General features: G+C 42.4%; 1 protein-coding gene across 2 annotated transcripts in view; it reads left to right on the top strand.

Moving 5' to 3' along the window:
• Nucleotides 1-25,970, top strand: part of LOC146965410 (aryl hydrocarbon receptor-like) — a 56,780-nt gene that overhangs the window by 12,788 nt on the left and 18,022 nt on the right. For both annotated transcript variants that reach the window (XM_085766227.1, XM_085766226.1), the window contains exons 3-4: nt 18,893-19,002; nt 24,225-24,314. In XM_085766227.1, coding sequence (XP_085622353.1) covers nt 24,243-24,314 — 72 coding nt within the window. In that variant the 5' untranslated portion in view covers nt 18,893-19,002; nt 24,225-24,242. The remainder of the gene's footprint in view (nt 1-18,892; nt 19,003-24,224; nt 24,315-25,970) is intronic.

The following is a 25,970-nucleotide window of genomic DNA, read 5'->3' as shown; positions in this document are numbered from 1 at the left end:
TCATCTTAAAGTAGTACAAAGTAGTTTGTCATTTCACAAAAAAATTGTAATCAGAAATAGCTTTTTGAGAGAAAAAAATTGGGATTTTATGTTTGGACAAAATCGAACAGCCCTACTCCGCTCAACAAAAAACTAAAGAAACCAACAGGTGAACATATCAAGTGCTAGATCCGTTCATCATCATGTGACCCACTACTAAATATGATCATATGAACTAAATAATAATCAAAGCAAACAACACCAAAATAACCCTCAACCTCAACTCATGGCTCCTACAATGTGGATTTACTATAAAAACCTTCCAACGATGGATGTTGCACCAGTTAGATTTCTCTCTCCTTCCTCGGTGAGCTTTGGTCCAGTGGAGAAAACCCTGACGAGATCCTGGATGACACAGCTAAGCCAATCACAGCTCTGCTGGGTTTCTTGGAAGAGTCTTCGCCTGCAGCCAAAAGGCTTGATTGTCTCTTTTTCCTTTTCCTGTCCCTGAACGTTCAGCAGCCATCGTCTGGTCCTGCTCTAATTTCTCTGCACAGGGTTTTTTTTTTTGATGCAGGCTGCAGGAATCAAACCTGCGATAACGTGACTGCTGTTACGTAACGGCTGCTCGCTCAGCTGCTCGTCAGATGGCGGAGGTTGTTGTTCAGAGTCACAGTTCACAGATCACAGTTTAAATCTGCTGCGCCGGACAGGAAGTTAAAACAATGAATAATCCTGTGTTTGTATTGAGATACGTCGAACATATAGATGGAGATTAGGAGAAATAATCCCCCAGGACCGAAAACACACGTTTTAACAGACTGTCAGTGAAGTGGATCTGGGAGGTTTTTAATGGAGATACAACTTTGTCACTATGTCACATTCACATGCATCATGTAAATCTGAGAATCCAGCACAGTGGACGGCTTCTGAGTTTAGTTTGATGATGCAGTTTAGCGTCTTTTGGCTTTTTGTTTTGGTTTTTACAAGTCGCCACTTCGCTTTTGTTAATTTCTGTAGCATTGTTTACGTCTGATCGCCATAGCGGAGCATTTTGCAGCTTTAAAGGGATAGTTCAACATTTTGGCAAATTGGCCCGTTGCCGTTTTCGAGGTAAATTCATGCAAAACCACTGATGCGCGTTGCCTTCAGGGACAGTTTTTCAGCAAGCAGTCTCTGAATTCGAAGTCTCGTAACGTTCTGTTATTAACCAAGAAATCCCATGAGCCTCCGTAGCGTAGCTCTGAGCAGCTCACGGCTCTGCTCCGCCGTTCTTAAAATAGCTTGCACCGACAATTAAAGGTAACGAACCCACTGCTATCACTATAGGGATTATGGCAATGGACCAATTTGCCAAAATGTTGAACTATCCCTTTAAGACACAACCGACATAAACAGATAGTAACCAACCATAACAAGTGATAGTTGATCGTTGAGTGTATTAGTTGTAGTAGTTATTTTTAGGAGAGGAATCTTTAAACTGCAGTTCTTCTTATTTGATTTAATTTAACAAAACTTGTATCGTGTTGACAGAAAAAAGACTTAATTGTCACTTTTATTTGAAAATAAAACTGCATCTGAATATTTTTGACTTATTATGATGAAGTGTTCAACTGAGAAGAAGAGGAGAGAAACATAGGAGGAACTAGTTTTTCTTCATTTGTCCTCATTAAGTCTCATTAGTTATAAAAAACATTCTTTTTTTACTTAACAATTTCAATTTTTCATATTTTCTTTTCTTACAAATGTATATATATATGATCTATAATTATGATAATAAACTGAGGCATTGTTTCACATTAGACATCCCCCCCCCTCTCACCAGGTGTAGCTTGTAGCTGAGTTCTCTCTGTCCTGGTTTGAGTCTGACTCCACTGCTGCTGTGAAGTGAAGCAGAAATACAGAAAAAGAAAAGTAAAATCTGCAGCCTCAGTAATAATCACTTTTCTTTTTTCAGCCTTTCAGCTGTTTGTTTTTTTTTCTACTGAAGCAACAAAATCACAGAACAATAAAACAAAACCACAGCAATCAATGGTTTGTACAAGGGAGGCCCATCGTATCTATTATAAAGCAGCAGCTCACAATGTCGTCCATTAATAGAGTTGGCAAACATGGACCTGAGGCACACACACACACACACACACACACACTTAGACACACACACACACACTTAGACACACACACACACACACACACACATTATGCAACTCCCAGTGGATCAGGCCATGGATATAGAAAATAAATTATGTAAACCTTGTTCTGCTCCTAATAGAAGGTGCCGGGTCTTTGTTGCACACATGAACTTGGTGCGTTCACTGACTGTGGGAGAGGAGAAGACTGAAGAGGGAGAAGCTGCATTTGATTATTTTCAAAATGTCAGAGTGTGAGTTTGTAGTTGAATAAATGTCACAGAGTTCATGTCAGTCACTCGCCGCTCGCTTCACGTCTGAACGCTCAAATAACTCGTTTTCTAATTAATTAAAGCTCCAACATGGCCGCCGACCGCCGTGCCACGGCATGCACGCTCACCACTGGCACACAGCTGCAGCTGCGATCTGTCAAAGCTACACGGCTCAGCGCAGCTATACGCGTCTGTAGCCGCTCGGTTACGTAAGCCGAGCATCATGTGACGTGTCGTGAAACCATCTCTGGCTTTTTTTTGTGTGTGTTTTTTTCTCTCGCTGCGAACCAGGGCGATGATTCGTTAGCGCCCCTCCCCCTCCTTCCTGTAGGTCATCTAAATGAAAGGCAGAGCGGGGCTACATGATCAGCAGTGGGTCATCCCTCCCTCCCTCCCTCCCTCCCCCCCTACAGGGCTTAAACCCCCTCCCCCAGCCCCTCGCTCATGCTCGCTGCTCGCTGCTCGCTGATCACGACACAGCACGGAGAGGAATGCAGGCCACCAAAGGGAAAAACCTGGTTAATCAGGAGTGACCCCTCCCTCCCTCTCCTCCCCACCCCACCCTACCCTACCCCGCCCAAATCCCATCACTCCTCACCTCCCCCTCCCTCCCCCTCTCCCCCCTCCCCCCTCCTCTCTGGATCGCCCTCTCATAAGCAAATATGCAACCATGTGATCACAAAACCTCAGGAGACACGAAAGCAGCACAGGGTGCGTGCTTTCCCCCTGCATTAGTGACCGCGTGTTCATGTTCAGCCTCTATATGTGAGGCCGTTTGTGTGTGTGTGTGTGTGTGTGTGTGTGTTGCGTGCATCCATGTGTATGTTAGTGAATGTGGGGGCGGTGTATGTGTGTGCATCGCGTGTTCATTTACTGCAGCGTTCGGGGGGTGAAGGAGTTGAAACGTTCTATATTTACTCGCTGCCATTCACACTCTGCTCGAATAATTAACACACAAACACACTCACACACGTCCCGTATGCATGCACTGCACTGACTGCACTGTGTGTGGTTGCAGGAGTACACACACAACACACACACACACATACACATTTACACAAAGTGATAAAATGTGATATATTTTGCCCTCATCCACGCGGCTGCACAGAGACTCGGAGGAAAAAACTCATTTTTAACTCACGCCGCTCTGTGATTGGCTCATCGTATCAAGGTGTAATACAACCTGGAAATCTCACTTCCTGATTAGCTGCTTACATGTTACTATAGCTACAGATTAACACCTGAGCTCATTGAGCTGCAGAGACTCAGACTTCTTCTGTGTGAAAGTGAAATAATCTTTGTTTCATTTCACCGGTTCACCTCCACCTCACTCAGTACGTTTACATGCAGAGCTTCATCCAGCTCGGCTCAAAATTAGATTTTGGCGTCAAGTCGGACTTCTGTCCTTGTCTCAATATACATGCAACTGAAAAAACCGAATAACTGACGGGTCCATCGCCCCCTCATGCGGCGTCACCTGTTGCTTCAGCGGGTTAATAGCTACGCCCCCTGTCCTGTTGACTTCTCTGTCACCTCGTAAAAAACGGAATATAAACAACTTATAAGCTTAATAATAAATTCTCAACTGCAGTTCCCGACCAGACGCACCAGTCTGAGCCGGATTCACACTGAGAATAGGATACGGGCTTCCTTTTTTCCTCCCTCTCTCTCTCTCTCTTTTTTTTTTTTTTTAAATAAAACACTCTTGCTGGTTGCGCTGTGTGAAATGCACTGAATCGGCGCTGATGTTGGGTTTTTTTCTTTACTTTGCTGGGTTCAGGCGGCTTCTCTGCTCCACTTGGTGCCGTCTCTACGGTTGTGGAGCAGCGCACATGTGTTGTCCAGTTCTACTCCCACTAAGGTGTTTACATGACGGAGAAAATCTAATTCCAATCACATTATCTGGGTGTCTTAATCGGAGTTCTCAACTCCGATTTCAGTCGGACTAAGGTGTTTACCTGCACTTCAGTTGTCCAGTTCTAGTCGGATTAAGGCAATAATTCGGTTTTTTCAAGTGTCATGTAAACGTACTGAGTGTTAATGTGGAACCAACCTGGATGCTCAGCTACAGACAGGAGCAACATGTTGACTGAGAGGGATAGTTCAACATTTTGGCAAATTGGCCCATTGCCATAATCCCTATAGTCATAGCAGTAGGTTTGTTACCTTTAATTGTCGGTGCAAGCTGTTTTTAGAACGGCGGAGCAGAGCCGTGAGCTGCTCAGAGCTACGCTACGGAGGCTCATTATGGGATTTCTCGGTTGGTTTCCCTCATCAAACTCATCAAATACACAATCCAACAACTCCACAACGCTCTGGTGGACAAGTTGTGAGCTGCACATTCACCACGCTATGAGATAATAACACAACGTTACCACACAGAGTTGTTTTAGAGGGAAATACAGAGACTGTTGATGAAAAACTGTCCCTGAAGGCAACGTGCATCAGCGGTTTTGCATGAATTTCCCTCTAAAACAACTCTGTGTGGTAACGTTGTGTTATTATCTCATAGCTTGGTGAATGTGCAGCTCACAACTTGTCCACCAGAGCGTTGTGGAGTTGTTGGATTGTGTATTTGATGAGTTTGATGAGGGAAACCAAGAAATCCCATAATGAGCCTCCGTAGTGTAGCTCTGAGCAGCTCACGGCTCTGCTCCGCCGTTCTAAAAACAGCTTGCACCGACAAATAAAGGTAACAAACCTACTGCTATGACTATAGGGACTATGGCAATGGGCCAATTTGCCAAAATGTTGAACTATCCCTTTTAAAACTTTGTCTTTGCTGCTGCTTGTTGTTGATCTGTGGAAGTGGGTTTTGAGGTGTGGAGGGTGAGGGAGGAGTTGATGGTCGGTCGGTCGTCTGCCTTCACTCAGGTCACATGTTTATCCAGACGAGTCATCAGGTCAAATATGAACTGTTTCTGTGAAGTTTGGTATAAATTTCAGAGTAAAGTATTAAGTTTAGTGTTTCTGAGGTCACGCTGCTCAAAATGCATTCAATCTAACAAGGAGTTGCTGCATTCACAAGACCAAACATCACATCATCACACTGTTTAATCACATTTAATAGGATATATATTTGCTTATTGTGCAGCTCCATCAGAAAGTAACCCTTCAATTGATTTCAATTGATTTGAAATGTAAACTGAAGCTGTTGCTGCTTTAACATGTAGACTAGATAGATAGATAGATAGATAGATAGATAGATAGATAGATAGATAGATAGATAGATAGATAGATAGATAGATAGATAGATAGATAGATAGATAGATAGATAGACAGATGGATTTAAAGAGGTTTGAGGACGATGAGGACAGTCTTGTCATGTCTCATCCATCTCTGTGAGATTTCTGGCTGTGGTCCAAAGTAAACTGCAGCGTTTCCTCGTCCCTCTGCTGCGTGACCAGTACGAGCTCCACCACAGTGTGGGTGGAGGTGGGAGGACGAGGGGGGAGGACGAGGGGGGAGGACGAGGTGGGTGGGGGGAGTGGGGTGAGGAGGGCGTGTCCTCTAATCGTCCAACACCGTGGGTCTCTGTCACCGCGCCCCCACCTCACCCCCCCATTAGCTTAATACTCTGGGATAATGCCGTCCAAATATAGCCCCGTTTCATGATTCAGGCTCCTGCCATTGTTGTCCCATGTGACCCGGCAGCAGAGACCTGTCAGACGTGGTGGAAACAAACAAACAAACAAACAAACAAACACACAAACAAGCAAAGTGAGCTCTGGGTACGAGTTATAATCATTTAATAAATCTTCTGTGCTTCATGACGACTCGTGGTGGTAACGACGTCTCTTTGTTGCGTTTAGTAACGTCTCACATCATCGATCTTTTCTGTGATCGGCTGAAAACTCTTAGTTAAGTCTCTCTGGGCTGCATCGTGTGTGTGTGTGTGTGTGTGTGTGTGTGTGTTGCGGGGGCTGCAGGGTGGACCGTGGAGCCGGGCCAGGGCCACATGTCGGGATCGGGCAGGGAACCGAAGCACAGAACATCCGCACTAATCCTGTTGTAAATAGCACGATGGGACAAATTGAAAGTGGTCAAATATTTGATAAATATTTTGTGTGCTGGAGGGTTTTTATTCCTCAGTCAGTTTGTCCTGGGAGATAAACCCCAGTGGCTCCATGGAGGAGGAGGAGGAGGAGTGAGATTTATGGAGGATGGCCTGACTGGGCTGTGGTTATAATATTAATATAGACCTATATTCACAGGAGATATTTATGTAGAATTTGAACACAACTAAAACAGATATAAACACATGTTTGTATGAAGTAGATAAACATGTTGTTTCTGTTTCCAGGTCGTCAGTGTATAAGTCTTACGGTGCCTTCAGGTGCATCACTCAATATTAATATTCCTATATTGATATATACAGTAACTCCACCTAATACAAACATGTGTGTGCATGTGATACAAAAGTATGTATCCATCCAAAAGCCTGTTTGATACTTCGATACTTTATTGTCATTGTCATCATAACACAGCTTAATACTGACGCAAAACTAGTGCAAAAGTGCATATTACATTACATTACACGTTGTTGATTATATGTTGATTTTATACATGTAAATATGAAATATCGACGTGTGTTTGACATTTATAAGAACATAATTTGATTCAAACATATACAAATGTATCAGTATTGTTTTGTTAAACTCGTTGTATATGTTGTAATATCTACACATGTCCAGAGGAAATATAGATGTGAGCGTAATAATAATATATCCCCTCACTCATATACAGTATATGGGATTATGTGTCATACATTAGATTTCTTTATGTGTGTCATTTATTAAAGGACCATAAACATCAACAGTAATGAACAGTTTGACTCACTCTGCAGATCCAAGGAGGTCATGTGACCTGTCTTAACTTAAACCTTTTGGTAAACAATGATCAGCAGGGAAGATGAAGCTTCACCTTGCAGCTGCATCACAACGACAACACGGAGCTGAAGTTATGACAAACTGTCTGATTTTCAGGGTCAGCGCTCGTTTGTCAGGTTTGATCCGTCACATACCGGAGCAGATACACGGGGGCCGAGGGAGGGGCCGAGGGAGGGGCCGAGGGAGGGGCCGAGGGAGGGGCCCGGTGAGAGGACGGGGGCCTCGCTGTGTTACTCCTCTGCTGCACATCAACACCACTGTAAAAACCATTATTTAGATTTCTGTCAGAGGCTGAGGAGATGAACTGAAGTGACAGCGGCACAGAGAAAGTCAGCGAGCGCGGCCTTTGACCCCTGATTCATTTATTTGTTAGAAACAGAAGTAGTAGCTTTTTTTTTTATAGTGCAGCTCCTCTTGTTTTCACTGATTGAAAGAAATGTAAAGAGTCCTGGTTGTGTCAGAACATTTTATTATTTCAGTCATTCTGCATCTTTTCTTTCTTATGCACGATGCACAAAGAGAAACATTTAATATGAGAGATTTTACAGTGATGTTTCCAACAGTTCGACATACTTGCAGCCAGATTTTAAAGCAGCCTCCATCTATATTTTTTGATAAAGTAATAAATAATATGTGATGTGAGAGGTTTTATTCACAGTGATAAAACCTGCAGAGAACGATCAGTCAGGCTCAGTCGACTCAAAACGTTTTATTTTCTCTTTCCGCTTTTTCTGATTTCTTTTTTTTATCCAGTGGCTCTGAAAACTCAACACACTGCAGTTAAATCAGAAGTCAGCGATCCGGTGGTTTTGTCTAACTTCCTGTCAGCCGATGGAGTTAGCAGCCCCCGCCCTCGTCATGGATCTATTGGTCCTCGTCCCTACGTCACCACATTCACGCGCATCCCTTGGCTGCACACACAGAGAGGACTGCCCCTTTATGCCGTTCTCTCTCCTCATTGGATAAAGGTTGTAGGATACAAGGAAAGTTTTCTCCTGGGCTCAGAGCAGAGCAGAGTGACTGACAGACCCGTGTTTCAGACCAAACACTCTATAGAAGTGATTGCTGTCGGAAGACACAACTATTTAAGACTTAGATTAACACAAACATTCACCTTACTTCTGCTTTAAAGGAAACACATACAAACACATGTGCAGTAAATTCCTGAAGCCTGACAGCAGCATCCTTCTGGGTTCAAGCCCCACTCAAGCAATAACATCTGAATCATGTGATACTGATGTTAAAGTAACTAATAATGGTCGCACACTGGGCTAATGCTTATGCTAATGTTTTGTTAGCACACCCCCATCCATCACTTATTGCCTCCCCAGAAACTCTTCCGTCGTGAGTTTTCGAGATGTTAGAGTTACATTCGTCATCATGTGACCAGAAATACACGACTCCAGATAAAAATAAATGCATCTCCATAACTATTTGATTAGTAAATTAGCACCTATTTGCAAACTTGTTCACTATAGAAACTGAAAATGTTCTGGATGCCTTCAGGTGGCCAAAAAAAGAATCAGTATTTGCAGATTTGAGATTAAAATGAGTTTTGATTATTCAAGAGTGGTTGATATAACTTCCAGAGGCAACAATAGGATATATAAATAAGGTAACACTTTATAATACGTACACACTATTAAGCATTAGTTAAGCACTAATAAATACTGAATTCTTCATTTATAACGCATTAATACTCATTAGTATGTAGTTTATAAATACAGTTAGTACTTATCAATGATGAGTAAAACATTTTAACTGTGTTTATAAACTACATACTAATGAGTATTCATGTGTTATAAAAGATTAATTCGGTATTTATTGCTTAACTAATGCTTAATGGTGTGTACTTATTATAAAGTGTTACCATAAATAATGATATATTACACAAACTTCAATATAAATCTATAGTTTGAGTTCATTTCCATCTTTAAAGGGATAGTTCAACATTTTGGCAAATTGGCCCATTGCCATAATCGCTATAGTCATAGCAGTAGGTTCGTTACCTTTATTTGTTGGTGCAAGCTATTTTTAGAATGGAGGAGCGGAGCGGTGAGCTGCTCAGAGCTACGTTACGGAGGCTCATTATGGGATTTCTTGGTTTCCCTCATCAAACTCATCAAATACAAAATCCCAAAACTCCAAAACGCTTTCGTGGACAAGTTGTGACCTGCACATTCACCACGCTATGAGATAATAATGGAACATTACGAAACGGAGCCGTTTTCGAGGTAAATACAGGGTAAATACAGAGTCTGCTTGCTGAAAAACTGTCGCGCATCAGTGGTTTTGCATGAATTTACCTCTAAAACGGCTCCGTGTCGTAACGTTCCGTTGTTATCTCATAGCGTGGTGATTGTGCAGCTCACAACTTGTCCACGACAGCCTTTTGGAGTTGTTGGATTGTGTATTTGATGAGTTTGATGAGGAAAACCAAGAAATTCCCTTAGCCTCCGTAGCGTAGCCCTGAGCAGCTCACGGCTCCGCTCCTCCGTTCTAAAAACAGCTTACACCGACAATTAAAGGTAACAAACCTACTGCTATGACTATAGCGATTATGGCAATGGGCCAATTTGCCAAAATGTTGAACTATCCCTTTAAGAGCGAGTGTCCGTGTCTCTGATGTGTTGAGGACATCAGGACAGTTATTGTCATTTAATGTCACGTTGGCATTGTAATGTATGTTTCCTGCCGTCCGGTGACGTTCGACCTCCATTCAGCCGCGATGAGCATGTATAGGCTACGTATGGGAAAGTCAAGCTGTTGTGTTGCGTTGAGCCCCCTGGCTGAGAGCTGAGAGCTGAGAGCTGAGAGCTGAGAGCTGAGAGCTGAGAGCTGAGAGCTGAGAGCTGAGAGCTGAGAGCTGAGAGCTGAGAGCTGAGAGCTGAGAGCTGAGAGCTGAGAGCTGAGAGCTGAGAGCTGAGAGCTGAGAGCTGCAGCGATGCCACGTGTGTGTGACGGCACTGGGAATCTACATGTTTCATTATGTACACTTGTGCCCAGTGAAGCTCGATAACGAGATCTGCTCTTTGTCCTCCTCTGGCCGTTCAGGAGGCCGTGTGTTGGCCCACTTTCTCTGGCTGTGACAACAAACACACACACACAGACACACAGACACAAAACACACACACACTCGGATGACAAATTGTGTTTCTGATTGAGCTCTGTAGACATTTCTACATGATCTTTACAAAATAATTATCAGAAAATAACTGATTGATGTTGTGTGACTCATCTAAAATCAGCAGGTTGGACAATCCATAATGTTCCTGCTGTTGCCGTAGCGACTGACTGACACTGTTTAATCACATTTAATATGATATATATTTGCTTATTGTGCAGCTCCATCAGACAGTAGCCCTTCCAACAAAGCTACTATTGATTTCAATTGATTTCTATTGATTTTGAAACGTAAACTGAAGCTGTTTTAACTGCTGCTTTAACATGCAAACTAACTGGATGGATGGATGGATGGATGATAGATAGATAGATAGATAGATAGATAGATAGATAGATAGATAGATAGATAGATAGATAGATAGATAGATAGATAGATAGATAGATAGATAGATGACAAATTGTGTTTCTGATTGAGCTCTGTAGACATTTCTACATGATCTTTACAAAATAATTATAAAATAACTGATTGATGTTGTGTGACTCATCTAAAATCAGCAGGTTGAACAGCCCATAATGGTGGTGGTTGGTGCTGCTGTTGCCTTAGCGACTGACTGACACTGAGCCACAGTGTGCAGTGTGTCGTAGTGACCAGAGAACAGATAGAAGACACAGCGGTGATGTAATTACTGAACCGTAACGAGCCGAACGAGGAACAATTAGTTGAGTTATAGATCAGCTGCGTCCAGGTCGATGGACAGAACGAAGCTCGTTAGGTGACGATCTCTAAATGATCTGCACCAAAAATGAAGATGAGATGATTTGATGAGGTCAATAATCGGCTTTGGTTGTCGTCAAGAAAAGTTTAACTGTCAGTGATTATTGAGGATAAACAGGATTTTATCTTTGTTTATATTTTGAATTAATAGGAATCATGGACAATCCCATTGTATCCCATTGGTTCATGAGGTCAGATGTGTCCTGTTCATTCGTTTATTTATGGTTAGTGAGTTTCCTAAATAACCTGATTAGTACTTGAGCTATAGATGCTGAATCCATCATTGATTAAGTATGAAAATACAACAATTAAACCCATTAGAGAGGATCTTATTGAACATTTTTAACTGTGTTTATATATTATACTCATTTAATATCAATATAGGAAGAGTTCTTTATGAATTAAGTATTTCATTATGTTAATTCATGCTTTATAACGTGTAGTTGTGCACACAAAGTGAAAATAAATAGGAATGAAACAACAATGACTTTAAATCTGCTGCCGATTTCAAACCTGAACCTGAAAACAAACGGATACTGAGTGGATTTCATATTATTATTTCAAGTCATTAGATATTTATTTCACTTTTTTCATCATTATCTTTAAATAACAACTGAAAAATACAAAAAACAAGTGTCCAGTATAATAAACAAAGAGCTCAGATGATGAGTTCAGACTCAATGTGACAAAAAAACCCCAGCAAACCCTCACATTAGGAAACTGGAAGCAATGAATTATGGGAATTTTTGCTTGATAAACGGTTTTAATGATCATTAAACGACACATTAATATATTGTTTATGATTATCTTCTGACTAATAAATCAATCAACTGATTGTTTAACCACTAGCCTACACGGGCTGTGTGGAGTCGTGGAGACAAACAAACACGTTGCCGAGACACAAAGGCTCCAAACGTTAACTAGTTACATGTTTGATTATTTAACGTATGAACCAAACCACGATGTCAAGACCAAGCAGCCGTTTCATTTGCGTGTTTTTCGAGGCGTCACATGTTTGACCGCCTTCGTCCGGCTGTGAGTCACCGCCGGCCGCTCCTCCTCCGTGTTTTTGTGGGTCGACACTCAACGCTCCGGCACACGGAGGCGTACGTACGTGCGTTGGATTATGTCACACATCGTTCTTCAGCTGCTCCTCTTTAAAACAAAAACAAAAAGTCTGTCCATCCAAGACCGCTGCATCATGGGAACAGGGTCAGCCAGTCCAGACCGCAGCGCCGTGCCGTGTGAAGGTTCAGGCCCATATGTTCTCTCCAAGTGTCGCTTGTTAACCCCCGAGAGCAGACAACAAAAGATCTGACCCAGAACCCAGTCACCCAATCATGTCATAGCTCACCCCCGGGGGTCAGAGGTCATCGCGGGTCACGGCCCCGCGCTCCCGCAGGGGTCAGAGATTAATGCGCTTGACCACTGCTCTTTCTCATGACATCACTATAATCACATAGTACAAATAACTAATTATAATGATGACATCAGCTGCAACGGACGAGGTGGATCAGACGACGATCGGTTGTTGATCGGTTCATGTTTTCAGTCGGATGAGTCCAGCATGAGTCTGGGTTCTTATTTATTTTGATTAACACTGTTTTTATTTGCAATATAAAGCTAGAGCTGGTTTTCATATGTCTGTCCTGTCATGGTGAAGTATTTAATATCTTCTTATGTTTTTAGGACTATTTCCTTATCTTGTCTTCTGTTATTATATGTTATATGTTGTATCACGATGAGGTAGCAACATAAGTTTTGTTGAAATCTTTTCAATGACAAAGACTATCTATCTATCTATCTATCTATCTATCTATCTATCTATCTATCTATCTATCTATCTATCTATCTATCTATCTATCTATCTATCTATCTATCTATCTATCTATCTATCATCCATCCATCCATCCATCCATCCATCCAGTTAGTTTGCATGTTAAAGCAGCAGTTAAAACAGCTTCAGTTTACGTTTCAAAATCAATAGAAATCAATTGAAATCAATAGTAGCTTTGTTGGAAGGGTTACTGTCTGATGGAGCTGCACAATAAGCAAATATATATCATCTTAAATGTGATTAAACAGTGTCAGTCAGTCGCTACGGCTATCTATCTATCTATCTATCTATCTATCTATCTATCTATCTATCTATCTATCTATCTATCTATCTATCTATCTATCTATCTATCTATCTATCTATCTATCTATCTATCTATCTATCTATCTATCTATCTATCTATCTATCTATCTATCTATCATAATCTTGCGTCTTGCACCAAAGAGATGCAAACCTGAAGCTGTTGAAGCTCTGGTGTGTGACTGTGAGATCTGAGGAAGATGAAGCTGAACAAAGGATCATGAGTGTGAGAGAAGGTGTCGACACTCGGAGGCAGAAAACTGTGACTGTAGAGGATTAAAGATACGTTTCTCCGTTGCAAGTTTCCTCCAAGGTCAGACACTAATTTACTGTACATTTGATTTATCAGTTTTTGTTTTTTTGTTTTTTTATAACTTTTTATTGGTTTCCATCGGAAGACATAAAAACAGGACAAGAGCAGAAAGGGCTCAACAACAACAAGGCAAAAAAAGGAAATTATATACGTACATAAATAAAAATAAATAAATACAAAAACAAACACTAGACAAGAGGAAAAAAAAAAGGAAAAGGCATCCCCCTTCCCGCCCCACAACACCCCACCCCACCCCAGGCAGCAAGGACACATCAGTTCAAGGACAGGCTCAGAACATCAGACTATACTTGGACAAAAAAAGAGAAAAAAAAACAAAACAGAGGAAACACACAACATACGAGGCTCTAGACATCAATTTGAGGGCACAAAAGGTTCTTAATTTTTTCTATTGACGAAGTCCAGGAGGTAATAGTGGCTTGCTTTGCGTTGTGCATTCTGGCTACTGACAGCTCCATGTACAGGATATCTAACAAAGAAAGTAACCAGTGAGTCCGAGAAAGAGAATGAGGAGGTTGCCAGCGAAGTGCTAGCTGTGGCAGCTGTCAGGCTAGCAAACAAAGCAGGGTAGTGGTAACTAGGTAAATTCAAAGCAGAGGTATCATTCAATAAAAACAATTTGGGACAGTACGGAATTAATACATCAAAAAGTTTAGTCAACGTTAAGGATACCATTTCCCAAAAGGTTGTGACTTCTGGACAATACCAGTACATATGCATGAAAGATCCAACATCACGATTTGGGCAGAGATCACAATTAGGAGAGGATACAAGTTTCATTAGATGGAGTCTTCTAGGTGTAAGATACATCCTATGTAAAAATTTGAAGTGTATCAATTTGTGATTGGGATTTTTGGAAACATGATCATTTGATTTATCAGTGAAACATTAACATCAGATGAACATTTCTACAGCCTGTTCATCGTGTCCCCTATGGTTCAAATGCTGCACACTGGGAGCCACACTTTACTCTCTCCACGTGTTTTATTCTAAAGGTTTGATTTTAGATGGATAGAGGATGTATTGGTTGTTTTAAAACTTTTGCATCTTATCTCTGGTTCTCGAGCAACAACAGGGAGTTTCATGTTGGTCTCTGAGCATCTCCTCTGATTGGCTGAAGACTGATTGGTCTGAAAATGCTCTGATAGTTGTTGAGCTGGTCTCTAATGTTTCAGATGTGAAGGTTGTAGTGTGACGTTTTGGTTTTTCATTGACATTTTCTGCTTCTCTGTTGTGTCATTACGTAATAAAGCTATAAAATCAACTAAAAAGAGGTTGGACACCGGTCTGTTGGTGTGTTGGTGTGTCGGGGGCGTGGCCGGGGTATTTGTGATGTCACAATTTGTGATTCAGTGTGTTTTCCCCCTGTTAGTGGTGGGGTTAACACACACACGTCTTGGTTCCTCCATGTCTTTAACCAGCAGCAGCTTCAGCCTCCTCCTCCTCATTCTACACTGCAAAAACTCAAAATCTTACCAAGAATATTTCTTATTTCTAGTCAAAACTAATCTCTTTCCACATTAAAAAGCAGCTTGTTTTTAGACGCGTTTTACTTTTTTCAAGCATATTTTCACTTGAAATAAGTAGAAAAATCTGACAGTGGAGCAAGTTTTATTTCTTATTAAGCACAAAAATCTTGCTTTGACTGGCAGATTTTTCTACTTATTTCATTTGAAAATTAGTTTAAAACAAGTGAAAATTATCTAAAAACAAGTAAATTTTTTGGGTCATGAGTCTTATTTTAAGTGGAAAGAGATTAGTTTTGACTAAAATTGAGAAGACAAATATTCTTGGAAACGCTTCACACGCCTCCAGCACCGGAGTTGGACGGTAGAACAACAAGAAGAAAACAGAGTTGTGATGTCACGCTGGGAAAAAGGAGAATCCCATTAGGACGAGAAGAACAGCTGGGTCGGCCACCAGCCAATGAACGACTGGGAGGCAGAGAGGGGAGGGGAGGAGAGGGAGGAGAGGAGGGGAGGGGGGTGGTGGAGGAGGGATCATGGTGGAGGGTGGGGAGGGGGGCGAGCTGAGCTGAGGCAGCAGTCGCCTCGTCTCACTCCGACGAGGCGACAGAGAGAAAGCAGAGAAGAGTTTTGCTCCTTCTCTTGAACCGTCTGAAACACAAACACAGATCTCAGACCGGATTCTGATCCAGCTTCTTCATTTGACTCGTTCTTCATCTTTGCTCTTCTGCTCTCGTCAGCTTCAGATCCCTCTGTTGTACGAGTGAAGATTATAACACTTTCAGTTTTAACCTTTAAAGGGATAGTTCAGCCAAAATTCAAATGTCCCTCATTATCCCCCCCCCCCCCCCCTCATGTGGACTAAGGGCTGGGAGAAGTTTCAGAGTCCTCCGTGGCTTCTCTGAGTTACAGGGGGGCTCCGTGCAGCACTGCATGTCCATATGACGGTTGAGAACGGAGCTCACTTTTCTTCGTCCAAAAAGACACACCAAAAAACATCCAGATACCTCCATGCTGCTCGTATGTAATGTCCCTCTGGTATTGAAGCCCCGACATGAGAAATTGTTCCAAAAAAAATTAAATAAGTCTATATTTTAAGCTTGTTTGTAGCGGAAGCTCCCAGTGTCTCAGTTCACTGCTTTGCACTGACCGGCAGAACAATTTCTCATGTCGGGGCTTCAATACAAGAGGGACATTACAGACGAGCAGCATGGAGGTATCTGGATGTTTTTTGGTGTGTCTTTTTGGATGAAGAAAGTTGGTATCCATTAACAACCATTATATGGACAAATACTGCTGCACGGACCCCCCCGTAACTCCGAGAAGGAACGGAGGACTCTGGAAATTCTCACAGCTCTTAGTCGACATGAGGGTGAGTAGTGAAGTGAATGAGTGAAATTTGAATTTTGGGTGAACTATCCCTTTAAGAAACTTGTTCTCTATGTTCATTTTTAATGGCGACCTACAAGAAGAAGATGAAATGTTGACTCTTCTTCACCATAAACTGGATGTGCAGGAGACACTACTCTTCCATCAAAAATAAGAACTTACCTCATATAGATCATTTTTGTAAATGGCATGTCAATATTAACTATGATATACTGTATATATTGTTTGTAATTGACAGGGGGTATTATTATATTTTGAATACAGAAGGTTATATTATTTTTTATATTTATTATAGTTAGATATTTGAAATGGTGAAATGTAACGTAACAATTTCCCTCAGGAGATTAATAAAGTGTTTTTGTATTCTGATACTGATACTTAAACAATCACCAGTGATAGAGTAGTCTATGCATGGTTGCAAAAAAGAAGAAAAATAAAAGGAAAAACGCAAACTTTATATGTTGAGCACTTTTCAAAACAATGTTACAAAATGTTTTCCATAAAATGAAACATAAAAAATTGCAGCATAAAACATTAAAACGAGATAAGAACAATAAAAACACAAAGACAAAAGAGCAGCAGCATCCAAAACAATAAAAGACAATTAGGTTATGTTTCATAAATTTTAAATATTTGACAGCCTTTCCATAAAAATGACTTTATAGAAGAGATTTAAAAGCTGAAAACAGATTTTTGGGAAGAAGTAAAAGTGTTTTCCATTACTAATAGGTTGAGTGGAGGGAACAAATAAAACAAAGACTCCTCCCACCTGAAGATCTGAGGTTGTGTCTCATGAGGGAGCAACATGTCCGACTGTGTGAGTGTGTGTGTGTGTGTGTGTGTGTGTGTGTGTGTGTGTGTGTGTGTGTGTGTGTGTCAGAGAGGCAGTGGAGGATGCAGAGCAACAGTCTATTAACAGTTGTGGAGCTGCACGGCCGCGGCCTCCAGAGGAATAAAACAACAGACAGGTTTATTTCTCTCCACTTGATCTTCATCTCCGCTCCGCTCCGTTCTGTTGTTGTTGTCATGGCGAATATGATGTAACTTTGTTAGACAAAATAAAAGAAGCAGCTCTGTATTTCGGAGATTTGGACGTGATGAATGTTTGATGAGGCCGGGAGGGAGCAGCAGCAGCAGCAGCAGCAGCATTACAGTTTTTCTCGATTGTTTACACACAATTTTTGGTACTTGAGACACAACGGCCTCAACATCTAACTCATGCACCAACTCCCTTGACCAAATCTGCTAAACAACAAGCACAATTCCTGTTTTACACTCAAACTGCAGTTCTATAACACACTTTTTTCAAAACACTACACACAATTCTCTGCATTTGGCTCAATTTTCATAAAGAAAATCTCTTGTTTTCACGAGTAACACACTGTTATTCAAAATTCTAATGTTAGTTTCCCTACTATTCACACTGACTCATCACATGGGTAAACACCTGTCACACAGTTTTACAATCAGCAATCAGAGCTTTAGCAGAAAAGGGAAACAGGCAGTGATGGACTGACACCAAAAAGAGAGAAACCAAACAGAGAGGCCACACAACACAAACACACACACATATATAGCAGTGATCATAATGATGATGACAAAAGAAAATGCATTGATCACCAGAATTGCATGTTGATAGAGGGATTCGAACCTAGACTAGAACAAAGTCTTTGACCACAAAGAAGAGCTGCTCTACTAGGTGAGCTACATGTTACAGTTGTCTCTCATCTTGTCAAAATTATGTGTTCAGTCTTTCAAAATCGTTCGGCCGTAAACCAGCTGACCCCGGCCGATTCTTTTTTTTTTCTTTTGTGGTCAGATCAGCACGGCTGCATCGTCACACGACCACCTCGGTCGCGTCTTCACGCATTTCATTTGTTATTGTGTATTTGAGTGTTCTGAGTATCAAAACAATATTCTAAAATATTTTACAACACATTTATGTACTGTCTGTAGTTACAGTAAAAAAAGAAAGAAAAGAAAGCCTAAGTCATTATGATGAATGGAGTAGAAGTGTTTTCCATTCATCCTAGTGTTTTACACTGAGCACATCAGTGTTCAACTGCTTCTTATAAATGTCTCGTCATATGATGGTTTGTGTCATTTGAGACTAAAACAGCATTTTGAGAAGAAATAACATTGTTTTGAATGTAAAGTTTCATTTTGCAGGAGCAGTTATAGGGGTTGTGCCCATTGTGTGTGTGTTTTTGGATTTGTGTGTAGAGTTCTGAGAGTACGAGGCATGCTTTCAGAAAATGTGTGTAAACAATCGAGAAAAACTGTAACAGCAGCAGCAGCAGCAGGATGAAGCGTGAGGCGGTCTGACAGTCACAGCAGTGCTCTGCAAACATTATCACAGGACTAAAGCCTGTCCCCCCCCCCCCCCCCCTCTGTCTCTACAGTCGCCCTGAACAGTCGAAACGGAGCGACTCCGGCCGGCGGGAAAGATGGCGACAGTAAAACAGGAGGAGCGGTGGAGAAGAAGATCCCTGAAGGTGAACTCCTGCTGCAGGTCGGTGCTCAACTCCTCCTCCTCCTCCTCCTCCTCTTCCTCCACAGATCAACATCTCTGTTTGTTTGTTTGTTTGTTTGTTTGCTGCCACAGCTGTGTTCAGTGTCTTGTTGGAGGCCAACAGCACTGATTTACTTTGTGCATCTGGACCAACTGTGTTTTAAGTTTTAGTTTTTTCATCTTCTTCTTGTCAAGTGCCTAAAACCTCTTGAGGCCGGTGTCAGAGGCTCAGGGGCTCAGGGGCTCAGGCGGCTTTACCACTCAATATGTCTGGCAACGTGCGCCGCAGCCTCGTCCAGACATTAGTGCACGGACGGTGCAGTCAGAGCTGCAGAAAACGAAATGAGCCCAGCACCAATCACACTGTATCATCCTCTGTGAATGTGGGTTCATTTGAACTCATCATTCGAGGGTTGGTTTAGACCTCAGACCATCACCACTGTCGTTCCTGGAGGAAACATCAGAGGCTTCGTGTTCGTAGCCTCGGACGTTTTGTCATGATCACAATTAAAGGGGAACTATGCAAGTCCGGTTGCTTTTTCTCTGTTTTGCTCACGCTCCTGTGCATTTGTTTTCGACAAAGCCAATAAGAAATCAATCCATGGAGCGGTGGCTTACGTTATATATCACATGTTATGATGTGTATATTTGTGTAGTCTTATCCGTCACACACAAGACATTAGTGGGCACGTTTGTGTCGTGATGCCACCGAGACAAGAGCTGGGACACCGGGTCGGAGACTCTACGTGAAGGGCAGAGAGCTACAAGTCATTTGTTTAACCATCTCAGTTGCTGAGAAACTATTTAATTAAGGTAAAAATGTGGCACAGTTCCTCTTTAAAGGAAGAGGATATTTGGTTAATATGAAGCTGAAGCCAGAGGTTGGTTAGCAACTAGCCTGGTAATGTTGACAGGACTGGACAAAACCAAGGTATTGGGTTTCCCTCTGTTTCCAGCCTTTAATGCTAAGCTATGATAAGCTAGGCTAACAGGTTGCTAGCTGTAGCTTCACACTGACCACACAGATGTGAGAATAGCATCAGTTTTCTGATCTCTTTCTAAATTTCCCAAATTGCTCAGCTGTTCCTTGAACACACTGACCTGATTAGCTCCAACAGCAGCAGCAGGGCTCCAGATCAGAGCACAACTCCACATATGCATATCATCAGGGCTCCAGTCTGCCCCTAAGTGGGGGCATTTTGCCCCTAAAATTTGAGACAGTGCAAGTAAATTTTTCATCTACATGTGAATGTGTAACCAGGAAATTTGGCTTTTCTTTTTAACACGGTGAAATGTGGAAGTCACGACTCAAAGTATCTGGAATCTGTCATTACAGGTGTGAGGCTAATGTGTAGCTACTAGGATCATGAATGAAAAGTAAATGTGAATATTTGCCTTGCAAGTCGATTTACAGCGTGCACCCCTACATTTTCTGCTTGTGCTCCTAAAATTTTAAGTTAGGGGGGGGCACTGTGCTGGTGATTTGAGACCTAAATCCAGACGACTGGGGGATTTTATAGCAGCATTATCAGAGTGTAAATACTGTATCAAACACTTTCCACCTGTTAGCAGCTATAATATGACATCTTTTATATCCATATAATATCCATATAAACAGTTAAACAGATAACAGTTCCTTATCCTACATTTTGTTTATGTATTTTTTTGCAACCTCATTAATTAGCTCTAACACGTTTTATTCACACTTAGAAAACAGTTTAATCTTTAGTTTCTTTTTAATGACTTTAAGTTTATTGCTCAGTGAAAGAGGCAGGAGCTGCACACACCACTTTCCCTAATGACTGCATAATATTGGGAATTATGCATAATATATACACATTTATCTGCAGTAGATAAATGCTTTCACAGTAAAAAAAAAAAAAAAAAAGATATTAAATGAAAAGACTTGCATATATACTATCCAGAGCCACTGTAGTGAGTGAAGTAGAGCAGAAACAGAGCATCAGCTGGACATTTTCCTGGAGTTTCAGGTCTGTTGGTCTTTTTTTTAAGAAAAGACGATCAATAGACCTGTTTCCTGTCTCCAGTGGAAACAGAGAGAGAAAGAAAAACCCCAAAAAGCTGTGGCCTCTGTTCAGTGTGTGTGTGTGTGTGTGTGTGTGTGTGTGTGTGTGTGTGTGTGTGTGTGTGTGTGTGTGTGTGTGTGTGTGTGTGTGTGTGGTCTGTGTGTGTGTGTGTGTGTGTGTGTGTGTGTGTGGTCTGTGTGTGTGTGTGTGTGTGTGAACTCGCCGGCTGCCACATCTTTTTGGGATCTGCTGGAGTCATTGATTTTCCAGTCCAGTTCCTCCCAATGTGAATCACACTGGTATTCAGGGGGGGGGGGGAAACAGGCCGCGCCGCCGCTTTTCCTCCTCCTCCTCCTCCTCCTCCTCCTCTTTTCCTCCTCCTCCTCCTCCTCTTTTCCTCCTCCTCCTCCTCCTCTTCCTCCTCCTCCTCCTCCTCCTCCTCCTCCTCTTTCCTCCTCCTCCTCCTCCTCCTCCTCCTCCTCCTCCTCCTCTTTTCCTCCTCCTCCTCCTCCTCCTCCTCCTCCTCCTCCTCCTCCTCCTCCTCCTCCTCTTTTCCTCCTCCTCCTCCTCCTCCTCTTTTCCTCCTCCTCCTCCTCCTCCTCCTCTTTTCCTCCTCCTCCTCCTCCTCTTTTCCTCCTCCTCCTCCTCCTCCTCTTCCTCTTCCTCCTCTTCTTCCTCCTCCTCCTCTTTTCCTCCTCCTCCTCCTCCTCCTCCTCCTCTTTTCCTCCTCCTCCTCCTCCTCCTCCTCCTCTTTTCCTCCTCCTCCTCCTCCTCCTCTTTTCCCTCCTCCTCCTCCTCCTCCTCCTCCTCTTTTCCTCCTCCTCCTCCTCCTCTTTTCCTCCTCCTCCTCCTCCTCTTTTCCTCCTCCTCCTCCTCCTCCTCCTCCTCCTCTTTTCCTCCTCCTCCTCCTCCTCCTCCTCCTCCTCCTCCTCCTCCTCTTTTCCTCCTCCTCCTCCTCCTCCTCTTTTCCTCCTCCTCCTCCTCCTCCTCCTCTTTTCCTCCTCCTCCTCCTCCTCTTTTCCTCCTCCTCCTCCTCCTCCTCCTCTTTTCCTCCTCCTCCTCCTCCTCCTCTTCCTCTTCCTCCTCCTCTTCTTCCTCCTCCTCCTCCTCCTCCTCTTTTCCTCCTCTTCCTCCTCCTCTTCTTCCTCCTCCTCCTCCTCCTCCTCCTCCTCTTCTTCCTCCTCCTCCTCCTCCTCTTCTTCCTCTTCCTCCTCCTCCTCTTCCTCCTCCTCCTCTTCCTCCTCCTCCTCCTCCTCATCAGGAAACAGCAGCATTGTTTTAATTTATCATTCATAACGATGATCACACTTAACCGGTCGCTATGACAACCGGTGACAACATGCGCCACCAGCCAGCTTCCTGCTTCTCTCTCTGTTTCACTTCCTCGCTTCCCCTTTGGCTCGTCGTCACGGCAGCACAGAGGGAGGAGGTCAACAGGTTCGGCCTCTCACATCACATCACATCCCATCGGTTTCCAATAGCAACAGAGTTTGTTTTTTGTCAAACGACAGTAAACACTTTGTGAAAGCTGGAAAGACAGATTTTTATTGTATTTTATTTGTTCAGTTTGTTTGTTTGCTCTGGACGACGTGTGTCAGGTAACTGAGGTGAATCGCTGGTCGTGTTGTCACGGAGAATAAACATGGCGTCTCTTTGGGCGTTAGTCATCAGTTTGTGGTTTGGAGACGAGGACGCTCGTGTTTATTTGTGTTTTGTTTGCTCCACGTCTGTCAGTGTGTTTCTTTACTAAACGTGGCCACACAGGGAGGAGGTGGGGGGGGGGGGGGGGGGTGTCCGACCAGCTGTTCCCTCTGAAGACACACAACGAGTGGACTCCATTTTACCTGACATGCTCCCACATCTGTCCTTTCCTTCCATTTCCTCTCCTCTCCTCTCCTGTCCTGTCCTTTCCATCCATCTCCTTCTATTTCCTTTCCTTTCCTTCCCTTCCATCTTCTCTCCTCTCCTCTCCTTTGCTTTCCTTTCCTTTCATTTTCTTCCCTCTCCTCTCATTTCCTTTCCTTTCCTTTCCTTTCCTTTCCTTTCCTCTTTCATCTCCTTTCCTTCCCTCCCTCTCCTCTCATTTTATTCCATCTCCTTCCCTTTCCTTTCCTTCCATCTCCTCTCCTTTCCTTTATTTTCCTTTCCTTTCTACTCCCACTCATCACAAACCTGGAGATCCATCTACAAACCGACAGAAAAGAAGAAACTAACATATACCACTTTATCCTTTATCCAAAAATAAAATTTCAGTTACAGTTTTTCTCGATTGTTTACACACATTTTCTGAAAGCATGCCTCTCAGAACTCTACACACAAATCCAAAAACACACACACAATGGGCACAACCCCTCACTGCTCCTGCAAAATGAAACTTTACATTCAAAACAATGTTATTTCTTCTCAAAATGCTATTTTAGTCTCAAATGACACAAACCATCATATGACTAGACATTTATAAGAAGCAGTTGAACACTGATGTGCTCAGTGTAAAACACTAGGATGAATGGAAAACACTTCTACTCCATTCCTCATAATGACTTAGGCTTTCTTTTCTTGTTTGGTTTCTCTCTCTTTGGTGTCAGTCCATCACTGCCTGTTTCCCTTTTCTGCTAAAGCTCTGATTGCTAATTGTAAAACTGTGTGACAGGTGTTAACCCATGTGATGAGTCAGTGTGAATAGTAGGGAAACTAACTTTAGAATATTGAATAACAGTGTGTTACTCGTGAAAACAAGAGATTTTCTTCATGAAAACTGAGCCAAATGCAGAGAACTGTGTGTAGTGTTTTAAAAAAAAGAGTGTTATAGAACTGCAGTTTGAGTGTAAAGCAGGAATTGTGCTTGTAGTTTAGCAGAATTGGTTCAGGGGGTCGGTGCATGAGTTAGATGTTGAGGCCGTTGTGTCTCAAGCACCAAAAATTGTGCGTAAACAATGTAAGTAATTTCATAATTTTCTGCACTGAAATGAGAAATGAACTGTGCTACGTCATTAGCACAATAATCAGGTATTGCACTTAGCACATCTTTTCTGTCACTGTCACTGTGACACTGTGACACTATGCCTGTACATGTGTTGCTCTGATGCCATCTCGTTGTTACTTATATTGTGGTATGTGTAACAATGATGATAATAAAGTTAAATAAGTAAACATCATTAGCTAACGGTCTGTGTTGATCCTGTGTTTGACCTGCAGGCGCTCAACGGCTTCGTCATGGTCCTCACCGCCAGCGGCACCATCTTCTACTCCTCTCACACCATCCAGGACTACCTGGGCTTCCACCAGGTATCTGATCAGCACCGTCTGTGTGTTTCTGTGCACGTCACCTGCAGAGTTTGTCCCAGATATGGAAACATAAATACAAGTAGAGGTGGAATAATAATAATAATAATAATAATAATAATAATAATAATAATAATAATAATAATAATAATAGGATTATAAAAGAAACATCCTGTTTTTTATTGTGTTGATGACACGGAGCTCTGGTATAAACCTCTAGCTGCTGTGATCTGGGTCATCAGACGTCAAACAGCATCATCACCTGTGGCCTGGAGCTTTGTCTCCTTTGGCACAGCTGTGATGAACATGAACAGAATAAAAGAGCAGAGGCTGCTGTAGATTAATTACAAACCTCAGCAGTGAAGCAAACATCAACTGCCCTTCAAACCTGAAGCTGAGACTTAAAGCAGAAGTAAGTGGTCCGGTCGTTTTCGCTAATGCTGCGTTCCAGTCAGGCTTTTGAAATCGTAAATTACAGCTTCAAGTCACAACTTACGACTTTGTGGCGTTCCAGGCAACCCACTCGTGTTTCTCCGACCTGTTTTACCGGTGAAAGTCACTATAACGGCCACTCGTAACTTCTGACCCGTGAACTCGTACCAGATCGAACTGGTACCACTTCACAGGTCGGAAAAATACTAGTTTCCTTGAACGCACCATAACAGTCCTCGTCCCTACGTCGCCACATTCACGGCGTTCCTTGGCTGCACACACAGCCCTGCATGCCGTTCTCTCTCCTCATTGGATAAAAACTGTAGGATACGATAAAAGTTTTCTCTTCGGCTCAGAGCAGAGCAGAGTGACTGACAGACCCGTGTTTCAGACCAAACACTCTATAGAAGTGATTGCTGTCGGAAGATACAACTATTTAAGACTTAGATTAACACAAATATATCACTTACTTCTGCTTTAACAAAGTTTAGTGAAAACTGGGTTATTGTCAGTTCTTTTAATCCGACATATTTAACTCCTAGAGACACTTGTGTTATCGTCTAAAACATGCAGAAGCCGTGTGTGTGTGTGTGTGTGTGTGTGTGTGTGTGTGTGTTTGGACCGATGCTGGGGTCTACAGTAGATGGACGGCTTGCGTGCAACATCTGCTGGGAGCAGCTCGGGGGTCTCGCATGATCCATCGGCCCGCTCGCTGCATGGTGCAGAGTCACAGGCTCAAAACAGCAGCAGCAAAAAAAAAAAAAAAAAAAAGGCCTGACCTATTTATAGCTCGGCCTTTTGTAGAAACCACTAGACACAGAAGTGCAACACATCTCTGCCCTGCAGCCCAGCCCAGTGAGTGCAGCTTGGCCACGGCTGTTTGCTACGGCTGCTGCACTGACCTCACTGACAGGGGCTGTAGAGGGGCGGCTCAGGTGTTTGGACATGGGGTTATATGAGGTTGGGTAACACTTTGTTTGACGCCTATCTCTATACATTACTATCTATACATATACTATCTCTATACGCATTATAACCATACTCATTATGAGGCATAATGCAGTTATAGCACTGTACTGTATAGTTATAAACACTCATAAATGATCATAATGCTTCATAACAATAATCATCAACACACTATGAAGCATTTTATCATGATAAGTCATGGTATTATAATAGGTTATAATTGTTAGTAACTCGCTGACAATGCCCACATCGATAATGCAT

Source organism: Trachurus japonicus, chromosome 21 (assembly GCF_045865225.1).
Source record: "Trachurus japonicus isolate A0001 chromosome 21, Traja_1.0".
Lineage (NCBI taxonomy): Eukaryota > Metazoa > Chordata > Actinopteri > Carangiformes > Carangidae > Trachurus > Trachurus japonicus.
This window is presented reverse-complemented; position numbering and strand designations above follow the sequence as displayed.